A 19,083-nucleotide genomic window follows, 5' to 3' on the forward strand; every position below is an offset into this window, starting at 1 on the left:
CTTCCTTCTGGGTTTCCTCCTGGGCTGGTCTCAGACCCCACCCCCTCAATCACATGTGTGCTGTGGGGAAGCCAGGGGGCTCCAGATGTGAGCTAGGCCCAGAGAGGGACAGTGGCGTGCACTCAGCCAAACAGCAGGGCCAACTGGTGTGTGGAAGCACAGACACCCGAGGCCATAAGATTCTGAACTTTTATTTTTCTGGCATGAAAAGTACAAATAATTAAACAATTCCATGTAAAAGTCTGTTACCGCGGCCAGGCCTGTAATCCCGGTAATAAATAGTGTCTAAACTCAACGCAAAGTGTTCTTGTTGGGTTTTGGGTTTTTTTTTGTCTTTTTTTTTTTTTTAACAGTTCTTTTATCACCTCCAACATGGACTCTGTCTTGATTTGAAACCATCCAAATAAATAACAGGATGAAGGGAGGGTTGGAGGGGCTGAGCCCCTTCCCCACGGGCCCTGCCCCTGCCCCACGCAGGGATGCGGAAGACCCCAGGCCCCACCTCCCCTGGGGTGAGGGGCTGGCCTCCAGGAAGGGGGCCTGGCTGGCTGGGCTGAGTTCTGTGTTTTAGAAAAAGGAGTCCCCTCCCAGTTGGGGGTGGCAGGGGCCCAGGGCCTCAGTTGAGGAGGGTGTGGGGAGGTGCCCCCTCTCTGGAGCCCGGCCTCCCCCAGGGTGGGGGACAAACCCAGCCCTTATTGCTCACAGATGCCTCCGCCACGCTGTCCACGTGTGGACACGCGTCGCTGCGGGCGGACAGCAGAGGGGAGAAAGCCCCAAGAAAACAGAGGGAGAGGGATGGACCCGCTGGGGGGCCTGCCCTGCTGGAGGGGAGTGGGGAGGTTGGGGAGGACTTAAAAACCACAAGAATAAATAGGTTCGTGTATCAAGAACAAGCTAGGGTTTCACCAGCTAAATAGGACTGAAAAAATTCTCAAGACGAGCAAAAATAATCCCATTAAAGACCCCGGACGTTGCTGGCTGCAGGGACCTCCCTGCAGAGCACAGGCCCCCCCACGGGGCGCCGCTCGGCTACCATTACTGTTATTAATAATTATTATTACTTTAATGATTCCACTTCCCCTTTTATAAATAAATTAGGCATAACCACGTCTCGGCAAAACTTAAAGAAACAAAGAGAACATCGTGGTTCCTTTAAACTTGCAAACTGGATGAAGGAACAGAAATATACACAAATGTCCTTACAGGGCAACAAGGATAAATAGTTAACATAGCAATAAGTTAAAACTACAAGAAGCTCAATTCGGCAAAAAAGTACAAGAAAGTTAACTGGTGCCAGTTTATGTCTTTTTTTTTTTTTTCTTTTTTTTTAAATCTCTTCTGTGTGTGTGGTTTTTTTCTCTTCCTTTTTTTTTTTTTTTTTTTTTGTCGCTTTTTTCCTCTTCTGTTTGTGTTTTTTTGTCGCTTTTTTGATTTTTTTTTTCTTTTTGTTCCTTGCAGCAGAAGCTCCACAGACGTTTAATAACAACACCGGGAGGGGTCGGGGAGAGAGAGCTGGGCAGTCAGATGGGGCCAAGGCCAGACACCAAACGCAGGGACACCGGAGGAGGGGCTGAAACTAGGGTTTGCCATTCTTGGTTCTGACTGGGCCCACTGTGGGGGTGAGGGCCTGCGAGGGCTCCCAAGGGCTCCGGCCTTTGGCTTCTGTTGGATTTTTTTTTTTTTTTTAAACAAAGAATGAAAACTAGGGGGATGGAAAAGTCCAGACAGAAGCCGAGGCTGGGGCTCGGGATGGGGGCTGCGTCCACTGCCCTCACTGATCTGGAAAGACAGAAAAACCCAACAAACTGAAAGGGGGTGACAAGTGGATGGGAAGAGAAGGTGGGGCTGGGCCCTGGGCCAGTCCACCCTGGGCCTGTCCAGGACAGTGGTGGGCGCTTGCTGCTGGGGGAGGCTCTGGAGCCGGGAGGCTCAGGGCCCAGTCTCCCCCTTGGCCTTGAGGGCCAGGGCCTTTGGCCCAGGGAGGCTCAGCCCCAGGGTCGGGGGTGGGGGTTCCTTTGGCCTCAAGTGTTGTGGGGGGGGGGGCTGCCTCCAGCCCACCGTGATGCCAAAAGGGTAACGAGGTATCCTGTGTCTGGATGCATGGACGCTGTGTGTGCACGCCTGTGATCGTGGGCAGCAGGGACCACTGAGGAGCCAGGAGAGATCTCTGCAGAGAACCTGGGGCGGGGCCGGTGGGGCTGGAGTGTAGCGGGTGGGGTGGGGCTGGCCGTCCTTGCTACGGGAGGAAGTGGGCTGTGGACTGGGGGGGGGTCTGGGCTGTGACCGCTAACCTGGGCCTGAACGATGCTGTGGGCATGTCTGTGTGTCTCTGGGTGTTGTGACTATGTGTCTCCATGCCTGGGTGTCTAGATTTATGTCCAAATGAATCTGTCTCCACGTGGCCACGTGCACGTGAGGTAATGTTCCCATCTTCACGTGTGCACATTTGTCCTTGGCCACACCCACCTGTGGCCACTTCCGCCCTTGGCCACACCCACCTGCGGTCACTTCCTCCCTTGGCCACATTTGCCCACGTCCGAGTCCACCATGGCCATGCGTGTGTAGCCCCATACTTTGCTCTTCCATGTTTATTGGGCCAAGGAGTTTTCCTGAGGCGTGTCTCTGGGTCCCTCTGTGCTGCTGTGTGTGTCCCTGGGGGGTGTGTACATGTGCCTGCCCCTGTGTATCTTTGCGCGGCTGTGTTTCTCCGTGTGGCCCCATGGACCCTCAGCTCCTAAGCCCTGCTCCCTGTCCCTGCCCCAGTTGGTAAACATAACCTGCCAAAATATTTTTTTTTTGTCTTTTTTTGTGGTTTTTTTTTTTTTTTCAAGTTCAAGAATCCCCAGTAAAAATTCTCCACGAGGTCTTTTTTCCCTTTTTACAAAAATAGAGTTTTTCTTCCCCTCCCACCCGCCCCCCTTTTTTTTTTTCATTTTGTCTCTGTTTCCAGCCCCTCACCCTGCTCCTCACATTCCACACCAAGGGGCTCTGGGCCAGGGCTGACCACACCCCTCTCATGTTTCACTTTTTTGGGGATTTTTAAACCTGATCCCCCCGTCTCAGGCTCACCTAGGTAACTGGGGAGGCCTGGGCAAGGGGGCCTGGGAGGGCACCCCCAATGCACCCCACCCCAAGCCATCCATGGAGGGTGGTTGAGGGGTGGGCTAGGGGCACATCTCTGCTTTCATTTTAGCCGAAAAAGGAAACAAAAACCTTCACCATGAATGAAACCAAGACGAGAGAGTGAACAGCCCAGCCTAGGGGGTAGGGGCATTAGGATGGGGGAGGGGGCCCCCCCGGCACCCCCCATGCCCTGCAGACCCTCCCACCAAGTGCTCACCCTGTGGCTTCTGCAGGGATGCAGGGCCCTCGTGCCGTCCGTGGTCTGCCTGCGCTGTCTCTCTCGGGCCCCCTGTCTCTCTCTCTCTCTCTCTCTCTCTCTCTCTCTCTCTCTCTCTCTCTGTCTCTGCTGCCCGGGGAGGGTGGGGAGGGCGGCGGCGCCTCAGGCCTTGTGCTGTTTGCTGGTCTTGAAGGACACCTGCAGCACGCGCTCGCCCAGGCGGTAGCCATTGAGGCTGGCGATGGCCATGGCCGCCTCGTCGTAGTTGGTCATGGTGACAAAGCCGAAGCCCTTGCACTTGTTGGTGGTGAAGTCACGGATCACCTTGACGTTGGTGACCGCCCCAAAGGGCCCGAACAGCTGCCACAGAACGCTCTCGTCCGCTTCCGGAGACAGGTTGTACACGAAGATGCACCAGCCGGCGCCCGCTGCACCCCCCGACAGGCCCACGCCCGCAAGGCCGCTCATGCCATCGATGGCAATGGGTGAGAACCTGGCGATGAGCGACAGGGGACTACTTTGGGGGTCACGCGGGCTCTGCCCTGACCCCCGGCATGCCCCCTGACCCCTCTTGACCTCTGACTGTGCAGTGACCTTGGGACTGTGTGACCCTGCATTGGCCCTGTGACCTCCATCTGAGACCCCATCCACCTTAAACCTCACAGTCTGAGCCACTCTGAGACACCAGCCCCCATCTCCACCCTGACCTGAAGCCCTGTCCTGACCTCTGACCCTCTCTGAACGTTAGGTCCTCACCCACGATACTTCCCTGAGTCCCAACCCACCTCCTGAGCCCATGACCTTGGACCCGACCTGATCCTCAGCCCTGTTGATCCCTGACCCCTTCCCCTCACCTGGCAACCACCCTCCCCTTGGCATTTCTTCCCACCCAATTCCTGTCCTCACCACCCAACTCAGACACCACCACCAACCCTTGGCAATGCCGCCTCTTTTGCCACACTGGCCATCCTGCCAGGAGGAGGCCCACCCGGAAGGGCAGTGCTGGAACCAGGGTGCGAGTGTGGCCTTGAAGTGTCCCCTGCTGGTTATTCAGGTCTCAGCTCAGTGGTCACCTCCTCTCTCTGGCCCTCTTCAGCTTTTTCCTACTTATGTACATATGTGGGCTTCCCAGGTAGTGCTAGTAGTAAAGAACCCACCTGCCAATGCAGGGGACATAAGAGACCTGGGTTTGATCCCTGGGTTGGGAAGATCCCCTGGAGGAGGGCATGGCAACCCACTCCAGTATTCTAGCCTGGAGAATCCCACAGGCAGAGGAGCCTGGCGGACTACAGGCCATGGGGTCGCTAAGAATCAGACACAACTGAAGTGACTTGGCAGGCACACGTGTACATGTGTATGTTTTTTTGGGTTTTTTTGGCTGCACCTCGAGGCATGCAGGATTTTAGTTCCCTGACCAGGGATTGAACCTACTCCCTCTGCAGTGGAAGCTCAGAGTCTTAACCACTGGACCACCAGGGAAGTCCCCAGGCCTTTTCCTATTTAAATCGGATATTTATTCTCAGCTCCATCTTCCCTGCAAGATTCGGTTCCGGCTCCCACGCCCAGAACAGCTCTCAGCACCAGTCGGCCCTCGGGAGAGGTGTGTGGAGTCAAAGAACAGAGGAAGGGGCAGAACTGGCTTCACCACATTCTGCGCTGGCTCCCTGCCTTCCTGAGGCTCCTCTACACCTCAGGACCCAGGACACCAAGGGCCTTAAGCTGTTTATATGATTGCTGGGCTCAGTCTCTCTTCCTGGACTTTGCAAAGACATCTCTGCTGCCAGGAACCCTGATTCTCTTCTGGCCCCGAGTGATGTCTCCATTGGATGTCCATCAACCTGTCTCCTACCCTCTTCACCTCCCAGATCACTGTTCATCTGCCTCCTTCCCCAAAGGACTGAAATAAGTAATAATATTAACAATAATCATAAGAGCTGCTGCCCTTTACCGAGCGAGCCCACACTGTGTGTCAAGCATTAAGTTCAGTGTCATTCCATTTCCACCAGGGCCACCAGGGCCAAGTCTGACTGGGCCACGCTGGGTCCCCAGCCCCAAGCCATGCTCCTGGCACTCAGCATGTGCTCAGTAGCTCTTAATGCTATAGACACAGGGACCTTCAGAGGATCAGGATGTGTACAGTATAGCAGGGGCCTCAAGGTTCCTTGCCAGCTAAGAGGCGGAAAGGGGGCATCCTGTGACCCTCAGCAAAGATGACCAACAGTGGCCAGTGGGGGCACAGCTGTGACCCGGGCAACCCTGCCTGCCTTTCAGTGGAATGGAGAAGGCCACAGATAGGCCATCTGGGTCCAAATTTCACAGTAGCCCTTTCTAGGCACTTAGCAGACTCAGTATTCCCCAGATCTCTTGATGGTCACACTATGCCCATACATGGGCAGTCCTGGGGGTGAGGTGGGGGAGGGCTCCCTCAGGGCAAAGGTCCCAGGAGGGAATGCGGAGGGGCTGGGGGCAGCGGGGCAGGGGCACTCTTACCTCTTGACTCCATAGGCCATGTTGAGCAAATTGTCCAGCCTGTGGAGGCAGAAGGGGTGGTCACTGGTGGCTTCTGGGCACACCCCCTGGCTGTGACACTGGGCAGCCAGCCTGCCCTCCCCGCCCCCAGCCAGCAGTCCAGCAGTGCCACCGGCCCTGCCCCCGCCCGCCTGCTCCCCGTCCGGCTGGACACCGCCTGGCACGGAACCGCGGTCACTTGCTCGGGCACCGCCTCTTGCCTGTCCTGCAGCTACCCACTCTTCACTGGCATCCTCGCCCTCCCACTTGCTCTCCCATGCCACCCCCCCCAACCTGCCCCCAACTCCAGCTCTTGGGTCCCTAGAAGGGAAGTTTCAAGTCTTTTCTCCAAAGTGCCTGGGTCAGGCAAGTGACACGGCCTCTCTGAGCCTCAGGGTCCCTGGGGACCCTCTTTCCCTCAAGGGACAAGATGGGCTCTGATCTCATGGCATCACTGAGCAGAAAAAGCAAGGGTGCTTGCCCCCCAGGGAGCACTCTGTGGCTTGCACCTGTGGAATCAGCAGCTGGAGCCACGTGCCCAAGAGAGGGGGCAGCTGGGGCTGACCCAATCAGGTAGTTCTAGAACTCTTGACGCCAATAATAATACTCACAGTGGCCTGTGGACATTGAGTGCCTGCTGTGTACAAGGGCCTGGCCTCAACACAGGACAGGCCCCCACATTTCCTCTTTTATGCCCTCAGCAGCCCCAGAGTGTGGGCATCATCCTGGAGTCTCTCCACTGTGCAGGAACGGGGTTCAAGGAGGGCACCTGCAAGCCTCGGGCACCTGGTTCTGGGGGTCTGGGGTATCTAGGGGCAGGGAGCGGCAGGGGCTCACCGGAAGCGCTGTGTCTGGTGGTGCAGGGGCCCTGCATAGCGCCGGGCAGAGGACTGGTAGAGCTGGGTGAGCAGCGCCTGGCCCGTCTTCTGACTCGGGTTGTTGGCAAACTTGACCGTGATGGGCTCGGCCGCACCCAGCGGCTTCTGCCCGTTCAGTCCTTTGATGGCCTCCTCGGCTTCGATCCTCTTGTCAAAGCGGATGAACCCCACACCCCGAGAGACACCTGCAGTGGGGCACGAGGGCTTCATGGGGACCCGCCCCCTCCTGTTTGGCCCCGCCCCCTCCTCGCTGCTGTTTGTTTCTCCACTCTTGTCCCACCTGGGTGTCTCTGACCTGCGTGCCCCCGCCAGGTGAGCCCTCCCCGGCAGCCTGACCTGTGACCTGGTCCACCAGGATGCGAGAAGTGATGATGCGGCCGTACTGGGAGAAGAGCTGCTCCATCTCTTTCTGGCTCATGGTCTTGGGGAGCCCGCTGACGTACAGGTTCGCATCTCGGATAGAGGCAGAGCTGGGTCTGGCATAGGATACCTGGGGGAGGGGGTCAGGCAGACAGGGCTGAGGGCAAGACCCATTTCACAGATGGGGAAAGTGAGGAAACACCCAAACTGCTGCTGCACGACAGACATCCCTCATCCGTTTACTCAACAAATACCGTGAGTGGTCAGTCACCATGGGCAGTGGGCAGGAGTCAACCGGGGAGTGGTCAGAGGGGATGTGGCTCGGCCTGCATAGAGCGATGACAAATACCTGCACCTCTGGGGTCACGTGTCTCCCTGGGGACCTTGGAGACCTTTGCGTCTCTAGCTCATGCTCTCAGGCTGGACATTCCATCAGCATCGACACGTCTGACTTCTTTGGAAAGTGAACCTGGGGTGCTGGCCGGTATCTTCCCTACTACACTGGGCACCCTCAGGGTCACTCAGATCTTTAGCCCGCAGCTCAATCCTGACAGCTCCAGAATGTCTGAGCCAACACTGGGACTGGCCCCCGAACTGCACACCTGCGTGATACCTGCCTCCAGGTGTCCTGTGAGGAGCCTTCATTGTGGAGGAGTCACACTCAGCAACCTCAACTTGCCTCCACTCAGTAATGACAATTCTGTCATTCCAGGCGCTCAGGTCCCCAGCCTTGGGTTGTCCTTGACATGTCTATCACACCCACGTCTAAACACCATCATCCTATCGGCTCCACCTTCCTCCTTATCCAGAATCCACCTACTTCTCCCCATTTTCCTCCCATTGCTCATCCAGATCAGTGTAGCAGGCTCCACCCTGGTTCCCTGCTCCACTCCACACCCCCCCACAGGCTGTTCCTCCCATAGCAGCCAGGGGGCACCTGTGAGCATCTGAACCAGGTCATATCCCTCTGCTTAGACTCCTCTGTGTCTCCCACCTTCCTCAGAGTTCAAGTGCTTCTCATGGCCCACAGGGCCTTGCATGACCTGACCCATCACCACCCCCCGCGCTCATTTCAGCCCACTGTCCCCCTCAACATCTCTATTCCAGGCACACAGGCCTCCCTCCATGTTCCCCAAACACTAGGTTTGCTCCACCCTCAGGGCCTTTGCGTTTGCTGTCCCCTGGGCTTCCAACGCTCTTCCTCACCTTTCTTCTCCATGCCTCTTGTGAAATATCCTCCCGGTCCTTTTCCATCCGCATTTGGTCCTCCACCCTTAGCCCCGTTCCTCTCTCAAAGCCCTTCTCTCAGTTATGAAATAAGACACATTTCCCTATGACCCTTCGATTCATTAATTGTGGTCCAGCCCAACAATGAAACTCTCTGCAACTGTTTGAAAAATGGTGGATGTGTATATTTATTTCCCCGAAACAGTGGTGAGTATTGTAAAGTGGGGGAAAGAAAAGTCCATTTACAGAGCAGTGACTATTGTGTGACCCCATCTCATTGTGTGTTTATCAATGTCCTGGAGACATGGTCTAGAGGGCCCACCCCCAAACGCTAACAGGGTGAGCTAGAGCTATTGGGGGCAGGGGGTGGGAGGATAAGCTCCTTCCTCCCTTACTTCTGCTGATGTCTATCTTTCTGTTTCTTCTAAATTAACCTCTGGGTAGAGGAGGTCATTGTCAAGGGTCCAGCTTTTGTTTAGAGAGGTGAGTTGCAAGGGCATATTACTTCACTAGAAGTCACTAATTAAAAAATGAACAAAATGAATAAATTGGGCTAAGGGTATATTGCTTCTGGGGTGAGGCAGGGAGATTCTAATTGATGCGATTGTGTGCACCCGGGGCCCTCCAGAAATCTAAAAGACAAACATCACAGCTGCTATATTTCTGTAATAACAATGAAAACTCATGGCAATGTATTTGATGGCTTCCACTCTTCCCCACCCTAGGGGCTGTGCCTTTTTTAGGAATGACGACTTGTTGATAGATTGGATCTGGGGGACAGGGGAAGGGACGCTGAACTCCTAGGTGGGTTTTGGGGTCAGGGGTCATCCAAGGCAGAGTTGGCATTCAGGGTCCTTTCCCATCCTTCCTTGACGTGGGCTGACCCAGGTCCTTCACCTGGGTATGGGCTCCTCCTACACCCCTTGACCAGGATAGGGCTTGGCACACAATGGATGGCTGGAAATATTTGGAGCACAACCTGCTGGAACACCTAGTTAGGACCAGCCAAACACCACAGCCACCCAGGCACACACACACACATGGGGCCACACTAGGATTCCCACTGCACAGCTCGGGTGACTACACCACCAGGAGGGGGACACAAGGCCATTGCCACATTCATGGAACTCCAGGGTAATTACAGTAAGAATCATAGGACCAACCACACACCTGTCACACCACTGCACAAGCCCTCAGTGTCACACACATCCCACCCCGAATGGGGCACAGCTAGACACACCCACACAATTTCACCATAACACACACCCTGTCACAGCAAGACACACCCACGCAGCCCCACCAGGTCACAGCCGGAGTTGCAGTGTGTCACAAAGCACCTACCAAGAAAACCCCATGTCCTCAGAGACAGAGAGTAACACAACCTGAGTCTATAAGAGCCAGGCCCACAGGATAACAGCCACTGACCTAGCCACGGGGTTCCACAGACACCATGTCTTACAGCCTAGGGTGCCATGCACTACACACGCATGCCACATCACCCGCATACAGTAGCCCTCGGGGTCATACAGTTCATCACTAGGGTCCATCCTCACAGCCTGGGGGCTTCTGGGTCCACTTGGCCACAGAGGGACCCATCAGATCCTTGTCAGCCTCCATATCAGGGAGAGGAAGAGATTCCAGCACCTCTGTTTTTATGCCAAACTGGGGGCCAGATGGGCGTCCTCCCCAGTCTACCCTCCCCCAGGATTCAGAAGCAGATTTGTGGGGCGGAGCCCAGACACCCCCAGGCAAACCTGGAGAGGGGGTTTCCATGGTGATTTCCCCCCCACCTTCCCAGGGAACCTGGGCTCGCAGGGTCCCAGCTGCAGCTGCTGAGAGGGGAGGTCATGGCGGGGAGGGGCATTGCACAAAGGTGGGGGAAGGGCCCACCCCTAATCCCAACCTCCCAGACCCTAGTTAGGCTCCAGATGGCAGATGGGCCCCCCCTCTCCCCCATTTCCATGACAAAGGCAGGGAGGGGGCTGCACACCAGACCCTGGTCACTCCTACAGCTGAGGGGGTGGGTACCTCCAGGGCCTGGCTGACTCCTTGAGTTGCCAGAGAATGTGGGGTTGATCATCTCCCCATCAACAGGTGAGGAAACTGAGATTCAGAGAGCCAGAGTCATTGGCTCTGGGGCCCCAGCCAGAAAGCCTTTGGGGAATGATTTGAACCCCTTAGGGGATGAGCCATGGGGCAGGATGGGTGGCCATAGGGGGAATGGACATGTGGGGAGGGTATGGCCAGGGGGGTTGGGTGGCAGTGGAAGGGTCAGTTCAGGTGGGTGGTAATAAAGAGGAAATGGGCACAGCCAAGATGGGGAATCACAGGAACGAGGGCGCTGACCTTGATGGTCTTCGTCTGCAGTTTGAGGCCGTTGAGGGTGTTGATGGCTTTGTCTGCATCGTTGGGGTCAGAGTAGTTCACAAACCCGTAGCCGAGGCTCTGCCCTGCAGGCAGGACCAGGACGATGACCTGCCAGGGTCCTCCCAGACCCAGGCCTGAGAGGCTGACCACCCCCATCACAATTATGAGAACCAGGATTCCACCCTTATTTATTCCCCCAGTGTACCACCCTATCCCCAGGACACCTCAGACCCCTCCAGTATCCCACCTAGGGTTGCATCTGTCTCCCCATCACACCTCACATTCCACCAAGGTCCCACCTGCTCCTACCTGGGCTCACACCTGGCTCCCCATCATACCTCAGGCCCCACGAGGGTCCCACCTGCTCTCATCACCTCCCACCTGGGGTCACCTCTGGCTCCACATCACACATGTACTTCCGAGGCTGCCACCTCTGTCCCCTACCCCGACCCGTCAGAAGCCACACCTGTGATCTTGTCCCGAACCAACTTGCAGGACTCGATGTCACCAATGCTGCCGAAGAGGCTCTTGAACTCATCCTGGGTCATATTCTGGGGCAAGTAGTTGACAATGAGGTTTGTCTTGCTGTCGTCAGTGGCTCCGTTTGTACCAAGGAGTGGCCCGTTGGGCAGGGCCGGGCCGGCCGGGCCCCCTGCCACCTGAGACTCCATGGCGCCGAGTATCTGCTGGAGACAACAGGCCACACCCACTCATGGCCCAGTCCCCACACCATGGTTTGTGGTGACAGATGTGTCATGTCTGACATGGGCTTGAACATTCAGAGGAGATAAGGTATTATTCTTACAGCCCCTCCCACTCCTTGAGCACTGGGCAAAGCATTTTATGTGTGATTTTACCTAGAAAAAGCCCATATATAAATGCCATATATGCCCTTTTGCATGTATCCTTGCCCGTTTGTCTAAAACCAATCTACATTTTTAGAATAACGAAATGAATACTTTTGTATTCAGAATTAAAATTGCAACCTTTTTAATTAGCTATGAAACCCTCATAATCCCATTCCTGACCTTGTACTTTGCTCTTCCCACCAAAGGCAAGTCCTACCTAAATATGTTAATATTTCTTTTGCTTTATGCATAATTTTCCCACTAGGCATTTACACCTCCCCACCTGTTTTTCCACTGAGCCATTTTGGATTTTTTCTGTATAACATAATAACATCTGCAAATAATGATACTTTTCTTTATCTCCAATCTATACCTATTATTTATTTTTCTTGTCTTATTGCAAGGGCTACCTTGTGATCAGTTCAGTTCAGTTCAGTCGCTCAGTCGTGTCTGACTCTTTGCTAGTGGCTTTTTATTCTTGAAACATTAAAGGAAATGCTTTAAATATTTCATAGCTAAATATGATCTTTACTATAGGTTTTTTGGTAGATGACTTTTATCAAGTTAAGAATGTTTAATTTTATTCCTAATATCCTAACAAGATATTTTTTTAAGGAATGGATATTGAATTTTATTGACTATCTTTTTCTACATCTATTGAAATAATTTTTTTTGCTTTACTATATTACTATTATGAACTGCATTAATTGATTTGCTAATATTAAGTCAACTTTCCTAAGCTAAACTAAACTTGGTCATGTTGCAGTTTTGTTTATATACATTGTTTGATTTGATTTGCCACATTTTTTGATGGTTGTTTGTTTGGGATTTTTAACATCTATGTTCAAGAACGGGCTTCCCTGGTGGCTCAGATGGTAAAGAATCTGCCTGCAATGCAGGAAACCCTGGTTCAACTCTTGGATTGGGAAGATCCCCTGGAGAAGGAGATCTTTTACCTGGAAAAAGTCCATCCATATATAATGAAGACTCTACCAATCTATTTGGGTTTCTAGGCAAGGGCACCGTATTCACCAACTGTGCCATAGGAGAAGACCTAAGGAAATGCTGGCTACTCTCCCTTCTCATGCCCATGACAGACAATACCAACCAATCCCAGCACTGTGGGGAGAATACTACCCACTCCAGTATTCTTCCTGGAGAATCCCACGGACAGAGGAACCTGGCGGGCTACAGTCCATGGGGTCACAAGGAGTCAGACACTATGTTTTTTGATCCATGCAACAGCTCAGTAGAAGTTAATTATGCTACGACAAAGAATATGAGGCTCAGAGATGTTAAAGAACTTACTGAAGTCACACAGCATATCAGTGGTGGCATTTGGGATGCAAATGCAGACCTGTCTACACCTGAAGACCACTCTCTACCATTCTCTATGAGAGTCAGTCAGTCAGTCAGTCAGGTACCAGCTCTAACTCCTTGTTTTGTGTCCTTGGATATACTCCTTATTCTCTTGGGGTCCTCTGACTCACTTTGCTGAAAATTCAAATAATTAGCCTTGGCTATCTTAAGAGTCATGTAGAGAAAGAAGAATTTTAAAGCCACATCTGGGCTCAGAAGGAAACAGTGCTGCGGTTGGTTGGTATTGTCTCTCTTGGGCATGAGAAAGGAAAGTAGCCAGCATTTCTTTAGGTTTTTCTCCTATGGCACAGCTAGTGAATAGGTTGCCCTCACCTAGAAACCCGAATAGATTGGTAGAGTCTTCCTAGAGGGATGAATTAAGAAGGATTTAAAGCCATATTCAGTTTCAGGAGGAAAGACCATTGTGTGATTGATTAGCAATGTCTATTGTGGTGATAGAAAGAGCCAGCAGGTTCACATCATCTCAGTCATCCCTGCCCCAAAATATCATACCATAGTTGTCCCCAGATTTTGGGCATATTGTATACTAGGCACAGAGCAAGGCCCTCTACAGGCAATTTTTCTTTTTTCCTTATTCACAACTCTGAAAAGAAGAGGGTTTTATTTCCTCAGCTTAAGAAATGTTGTTTAGGTGCTAAGTCTTATCTGACTCTTTTGAACCCCATGGACTGTAGCCTACCAGGCTCCTCCATTCATGGGATTTCCCAGGAAAGAAAACTGGAGTGGGTTGCTATTTCCTTTTCCAGGGGATCTTCCTGGCTCAGGGATTGAACCTGCGTCTCCTGCATTGGCAGGCAGGTTCTTTACCACTGAGCCACCTGGGAAGCCTGTTTAAGAGATGCTACAGAAAAAAATAAAAGAGAAAGAGAGAGACTGTGGACTAAATGCGCTTTCCAGAGGGCACTAGCGGTAAAGAACCTGCCTGGCAATGCAGGAGACTGAGATGGCGGTTTGATCCCTGGGTTGGGAAGATCTCCTGGAGGAGGGCATGGTGACCTCTCCAGTATTCTTGCCTGGAAAATCCCACAGACAGAGGAGCCTGATGGGTTACGGTCCATGGAGTTGCAAAGAGCTGGACACGAATGAAGTGACTTAGTATGCACGCATATGGACTAAATGCTTGTGTCCCTCCAAATTCATATGTGAAACCCTTATCCCCGAAGAGATGGTATTTGGAGGCGGGGCATTTGGGAGGTAATTAGGTCATGAGGATGGAGCCTTATAAAAAGGGACAGATGATCTCTCTCCACCATATGAAGACAGTGATAATATAACCATCTGCAAACCAGGAAGCTGGCCCTCACCACGATACCAAATCAGCCCACACCTTGATCTTGGACTTGTCAGCCTCCAGAACTATGAGAAATAAATGTCTGTTGTTTAAGCCACCCAGTTAATGGTATTTTCGTCAGCCTGAGCTGACTAAGACAACAGGTGAGGAAAGTGAGGTTCAAAGATGTTTAAAAAATTACCAAGATCATGCAGTCCCTAAATGGTGAAACAGGGATTTGTACTTTAATGATGAGAAGTCTATAGTTCTGACTTCTACTGCCAACAAAGCCTAGTGCTGGCTCTCACATTTTCCAGCTGTGTCCTTAGGTATGCTGCTTCACACTTCTGGGCCTCTGCTCCATTTTCTTGAAAACTTCAACAAATTACCAGTATAGTGACCAGAGAACAATCTAAAGCTGATCGTGGGTGCAGCTGGAAAGCATTCTGGGATCGGTTGGCTATGTCTGCCGTATACACAGTCACGGGAAGTGGAAGCAGGCTTGTCCTGTCCACCAGTCCTGCTATTAATAATTACCCCGCTCCACTGACACCTCCCGGGTCAGGTACCCGGGAAAGAACTCAGAGACACTGCATGATATAAATGGAGAACTTGATTTCAAGCCTGGATATGTTGGACTTCAGAGATGTTTCTAATGACTGGCCAGCACACTGGGGGCAGCTCTGCCACCATATGGCTGTATGTCCTCAGGGACAATCTTGGCTCTTCTTTGGGCTTCTGCTTCCTTGTCATTTATTCTTATTTAAAGGATGGCTCAGAGGGTCAACTCCCCTGCAGCTCCAATTGGCTGGCAGTGGCTATCTGGGAGATATGCCTGGAGAATTATTCTTTGATTTTATTTTTTCCCATTTTTGGCTGCATCATGAAGCTTATGGGGCGTTAGTTCCCCGATGGGGGATTAAACCTGGGCCCTCGGCAGAGAGAGCATGGAATCCTAACCTCCAGACCACTGGGGAATTCCCTGGAGGATTATTCTGAAGCCACATCCAGGCTCACCAGGTACACAGACTGGGTTGATTAGCAATGTCTGCAGCAGGCTCCTGAAAGAAAGCAATAACTTACACTCCACACATCAGCATCCTGGTCTTAAAACAACACTTTACTAATAACATAGCCATGAGTTGAGGGCCTGCTATGTGCCAGACAAAATTCTCTATGTGAAAATTCCCAGGCAGTTCTCCCAACATTGAATGTTATGGAGCTCTTTTCATCATTTAACAGATGACAGAGGAGAAAGCTGAGTCTCATTGAAGGAGAAGGGGTTGAAACAAGGTTGGGTAGCACGCAAAAAGTGGACCAAGAATTCAAATCCAGGGTTTAGACCCAAGAGCCCACTCTCTTGATGAAATGGCCAATAATAAAAATAATAACAATAACAAAGCAAAGCCAAGCACCCACTCAATACCAAGCCCTGGGCATCACTACATTTAAACCTACTCTGTTGGCCGAGTCTACTCATTCAACTCAACAAGTTATTTACTAGCTGCCACCAAGCTGCTGCTTCCACCCTCCTCGCTGTGTGTCCTTTGACACTCATGCTGCCTCCCTGGGCCTTTGTCCGATCACTAAAAATATGCCACAGAGGTCCCCCATGTATGGAGAGCTGGAGTCTGAATTTATGTCTAGGTTCAGCAAGTTATTATTCTGTGATCAGTTGATGATGTCTATGCAAGCCCCAAAAAGCAGGACATAGTACGCAAGGCACATCAGATTCTAGCTTTGGAAGCCCTACTATGTGCACTGAACATGTATAATTTTCACTGTTTTTCCACAATCATGCTGAAAGCTGGAGATCATCTCCATTTCTCAAATGGAGAAATTTAGGGTGAAAGGAACCTGTGACTTGCCCAGGATGACAAGGAAGTGGCAGGGATGGTTTTTGGGTTTGATTCCTTGATCTGATGATGCTAGAGCCTACAAGGTTACTGGTTCTCCACCTCCCTGAATGCTATCCTCAACTTGGATGGGGTTAAGAGGAGATTGGGGGGTTCCTACTAGGGATCTTGAAGCCCAGCCTGCTAATCTCAACCTTCCCCCACCCCATCTCCCTCGCATCTGTGCCAGAGCTTAAAGGGATCAGTGTCGCATTTCCTCCGAGGCTGAGCCGGCTGAGCTGCTAATGGGGATCGGATTGGTGGAGGCCACACCCTCTCAGGCTTCAGCTCACAGCAAATGCATGGCCCAGGATGACACAGGAATCACAGAGACCTTCGAGGGCTGAGGGCTGTCCCAGGACAAGGATGGAGAGGTGAAGTCAGAGGGGAGGAAGGCAGATTAAAGATGGAGCAAGTGGGAAACTCCCCCCACCCTCCCGCCCACACTCTCTGGCTCTTCCTCTGGGTCTTTCCCTCTTTCTGCTACACTTTTCCTGTTTCTCTTCTCTGTCCGAGTCTCACCCCTCCGTCCTTCTTTCCCCTCTGCACCCTTCTCTGTCTCCCCTTCCCTCTCTCTCTTCCTCCAACTCTTTTGTACCATCATACAAACATCTGACATATGGATTTTTGCAGTGAACACACCTGAGATCATTTTGCTGTGTCAGACCCCCTTGGCCTCCAGCTGTGTCCCGGTCCTAGTCACAGTGACAGATGCTTGGGCACCCACGACAATAGGGCATTGAGTGGCTATGCATGGTAAGGCTGGACCACCACGTGGTGCTAAGTGAGCCTCCCACTTCTGGGTCCTTCTCCCTTCATGCAGGGCCATCACTGTCTCAACTCATCCTCTGACTTCCTCCCAGCCTGTCTCAGTGGTGGGTCTCTGCCTGAGTACTTTCCATTAGAGTGACCAGGACTCCGAGGGCTCCAAGGCCCTTGTGTGACCTCTGACCACATGTTCTCCCCTTTGTGCTTCAGCTTCCCTTTTTCAAATGGGGACAGAGATCAGAGCAATGTATGCTGGGCTGTTCTGGGGGTGCTGAGGGTCCTCAGGAGGCCTCACTCACGTTCCTAGACCTGGGTGAGGTGCGTGAGACAGTGAGGGAAAGGAGCTGGCCTGAGATCACACAGCAGGAAAGGGTGGCCTCTCTCAGGCCTCCTTTCTCAGAGCCAGGTGGGTGGGTCTCAAGGTCTGGAAGGGGAGAGGCCCAGGTATGGAGGGAGTGCTGAACATACCCCCACCCATTATGCTCTCTACTACTCGAAAAAGAGGTCCGGAAAGAGATACAGGGTACAGAGACACACACGCAGAGACCTGACAGACAGAAAGAGCGAAAGAAGGAGGCCCGGGCGCTGGGACCAGACAAAGGACGCTCGGCGGCGCGGGGAGTAGAGTCGCGCGGCGGGGGCGGGGGTGGAGCCGGGGTGGGGCTAAAATTGGCCAGCCCCGCCCCCGGGATACGCCCGGGCTGCCGAGTGGAGTGGAAATCCGAGGGCTCGGGCGAGGCCGGGCCCCTGGGGCCCCGGGGGCGGGGTCTAGATGGGCGGGGCAGGGGCGTGGTAAGGAAGGGCGTGGCCGGGCGTGGCTGGGCGCTCGGGAGCTGACCAGCTCGGCGGCTGCTGAAAGCACCGGCGCTGGGCGACGGGCGCCGGCGGGCGGGCCGGCGGGCGCGTTCAAGGTCACCCCGCGGCCCTGAGCTCTGGCTGGGTGGGGCGTCTTGACCTGGCCTAGGGGGTCTGCCTGAGCTCCCTTCCCCATCCTCTGGAGGCGGGGGCTCAGGAGCGGCGGAGCACTAACCCCCCCGCGGGCCCTCTCTCCCCTCCCCCTCCCAGCAGCCTGAAGCGCCCGCGCGAGGCTACGGCCCGCGAAGAAGCGCCGAGAAACAAAGGGACGCGGCGGCGGTGGCGGCGGGCCCGCGGGGCCTCCGGGCGCGCCCCCTCTTCTCCCCTCCCCGCTTGCCGCAAGGTCGACGGGCTCGAGGACGAGATGCCCGGCTCCCGGGCGCGGTCGAGGCCCAGGGCGCGCGATCCGACGCCACCCCTTCCCTGGGGCTCTCGGGGACTCCTTGCCGCCTGGTCCTGGCCCAGCACCAGTCATTGGGGCCCTGCGTTTGCCTGGGAGGCCTGCTGAGTTCGGGCCTGGATGGAGGAGGCATCCTCCGCCGCCGCGGCCCCTCCCCCATCAGGCCTGCTGAAGGGGGGCAATCCCGCCCCCAGGACTCCGTAGGTTGTCCCCCGAATCGCAGGTCGATTCCCTAAGGCCTCTCAAGCCAAACTCTAAGCACCCCCAGCACTCTGGGCGCGGCTCTGCCCACACTTAGGCCCCGAGGCTCGGTCCTACCCCCCCCCACCCGGGCCTAGCTAGGCCTGGTCCTACCCCCCCACCCCCATCTCCTCGGAGCCTGTGCCTAAACCCTCTCCGACTAGGTTCCCTCTCAGCGACAGGGGAATACCTACAGTGACCATTCTTGTGTGCCCGGCGGGCGCGGTCCGTGTTGAGGGCGGCTCCGGGGGTCGTGCACTCTTTGGGGGGCGCTCGATGCTCAAGCCGGGGTCCTGCCGGGGCGGCCTCTGGTGCGGCCGCTGCAGAGGTCTCGGTGAGGGCAGCGGCTCCCTCGAGGGCCGGGGACGGGCCCGAGCCCGGGTACGCGAACGCGGATAACCGGGCCCCGGGGTGGCCTGCGGGCAGCAGGGGATGGAAAGAGGGAGCGGGCGCGGGATTGAGAACGCCCCCTGCGCGGCCCCGCGGGGCCCGGGGAGGTTGCGCTTCCCGACAGAGATCTCGGCGTTCTGCCTTTCGCCGCCGCCCCTCGGCCCGGCCGGTCCGGTCCCCGGTGTTCAGTCCTCTCCCCTCGCCCGCCCTCCCTCCCTCCCTCCGGCCCGCGCTGCGCGCTCCGCGCTCTGGGCCGCGCCGCCGCCGCCCCCAGCCCTTTATAGCAGCAGCTGCTAGCGCCGGCGTCGCTTATTGGCTGCAGCAACCGAGCCCCGCCTCCTCGCGGCGCCCGACGGC

At 54.4% G+C, this 19,083-nt stretch overlaps 1 protein-coding gene across 3 annotated transcripts; it reads right to left on the minus strand.

Annotated features, from left to right (window-relative positions):
• Positions 1 to 175: 175 nt before the first annotated feature.
• On the minus strand, positions 176 to 18,905 carry ELAVL3 (ELAV like RNA binding protein 3). 3 transcript variants are annotated; one of them, XM_055545336.1, is made up of 7 exons: positions 18,531 to 18,905; positions 11,147 to 11,363; positions 10,660 to 10,763; positions 7,063 to 7,216; positions 6,686 to 6,911; positions 5,831 to 5,869; positions 176 to 3,854 (listed from the first exon to the last, which is right to left on the minus strand). In XM_055545336.1, exons 1-7 carry the CDS (start codon positions 18,537 to 18,539, stop codon positions 3,503 to 3,505), a joined length of 1,101 nt encoding a protein of 366 aa, XP_055401311.1. In that variant the 5' UTR covers positions 18,540 to 18,905; the 3' UTR covers positions 176 to 3,502. The 3 variants fall into 3 exon arrangements, with proteins under 3 accessions (XP_055401311.1, XP_055401314.1, XP_055401307.1); XM_055545339.1 differs by having other exon boundaries at positions 176 to 3,833; positions 11,147 to 11,366; XM_055545332.1 differs by having other exon boundaries at positions 11,147 to 11,366.
• Positions 18,906 to 19,083: the final 178 nt, after the last annotated feature.

Source organism: Bubalus kerabau, chromosome 1, assembly GCF_029407905.1.
Source record: "Bubalus kerabau isolate K-KA32 ecotype Philippines breed swamp buffalo chromosome 1, PCC_UOA_SB_1v2, whole genome shotgun sequence".
Lineage (NCBI taxonomy): Eukaryota > Metazoa > Chordata > Mammalia > Artiodactyla > Bovidae > Bubalus > Bubalus kerabau.

Coding starts and splice junctions, on each gene's coding strand:
- ELAVL3 (XM_055545332.1), bottom strand. Junction 10,764..11,146: donor GGTTCGGGACAAGATCACAG/GTGTGGCTTCTG, acceptor TCCTGCCTGCAG/GGCAGAGCCTCGGCTACGGG. Junction 5,870..6,685: donor CACCAGACACAGCGCTTCCG/GTGAGCCCCTGC, acceptor CTGCCTCCACAG/GCTGGACAATTTGCTCAACA.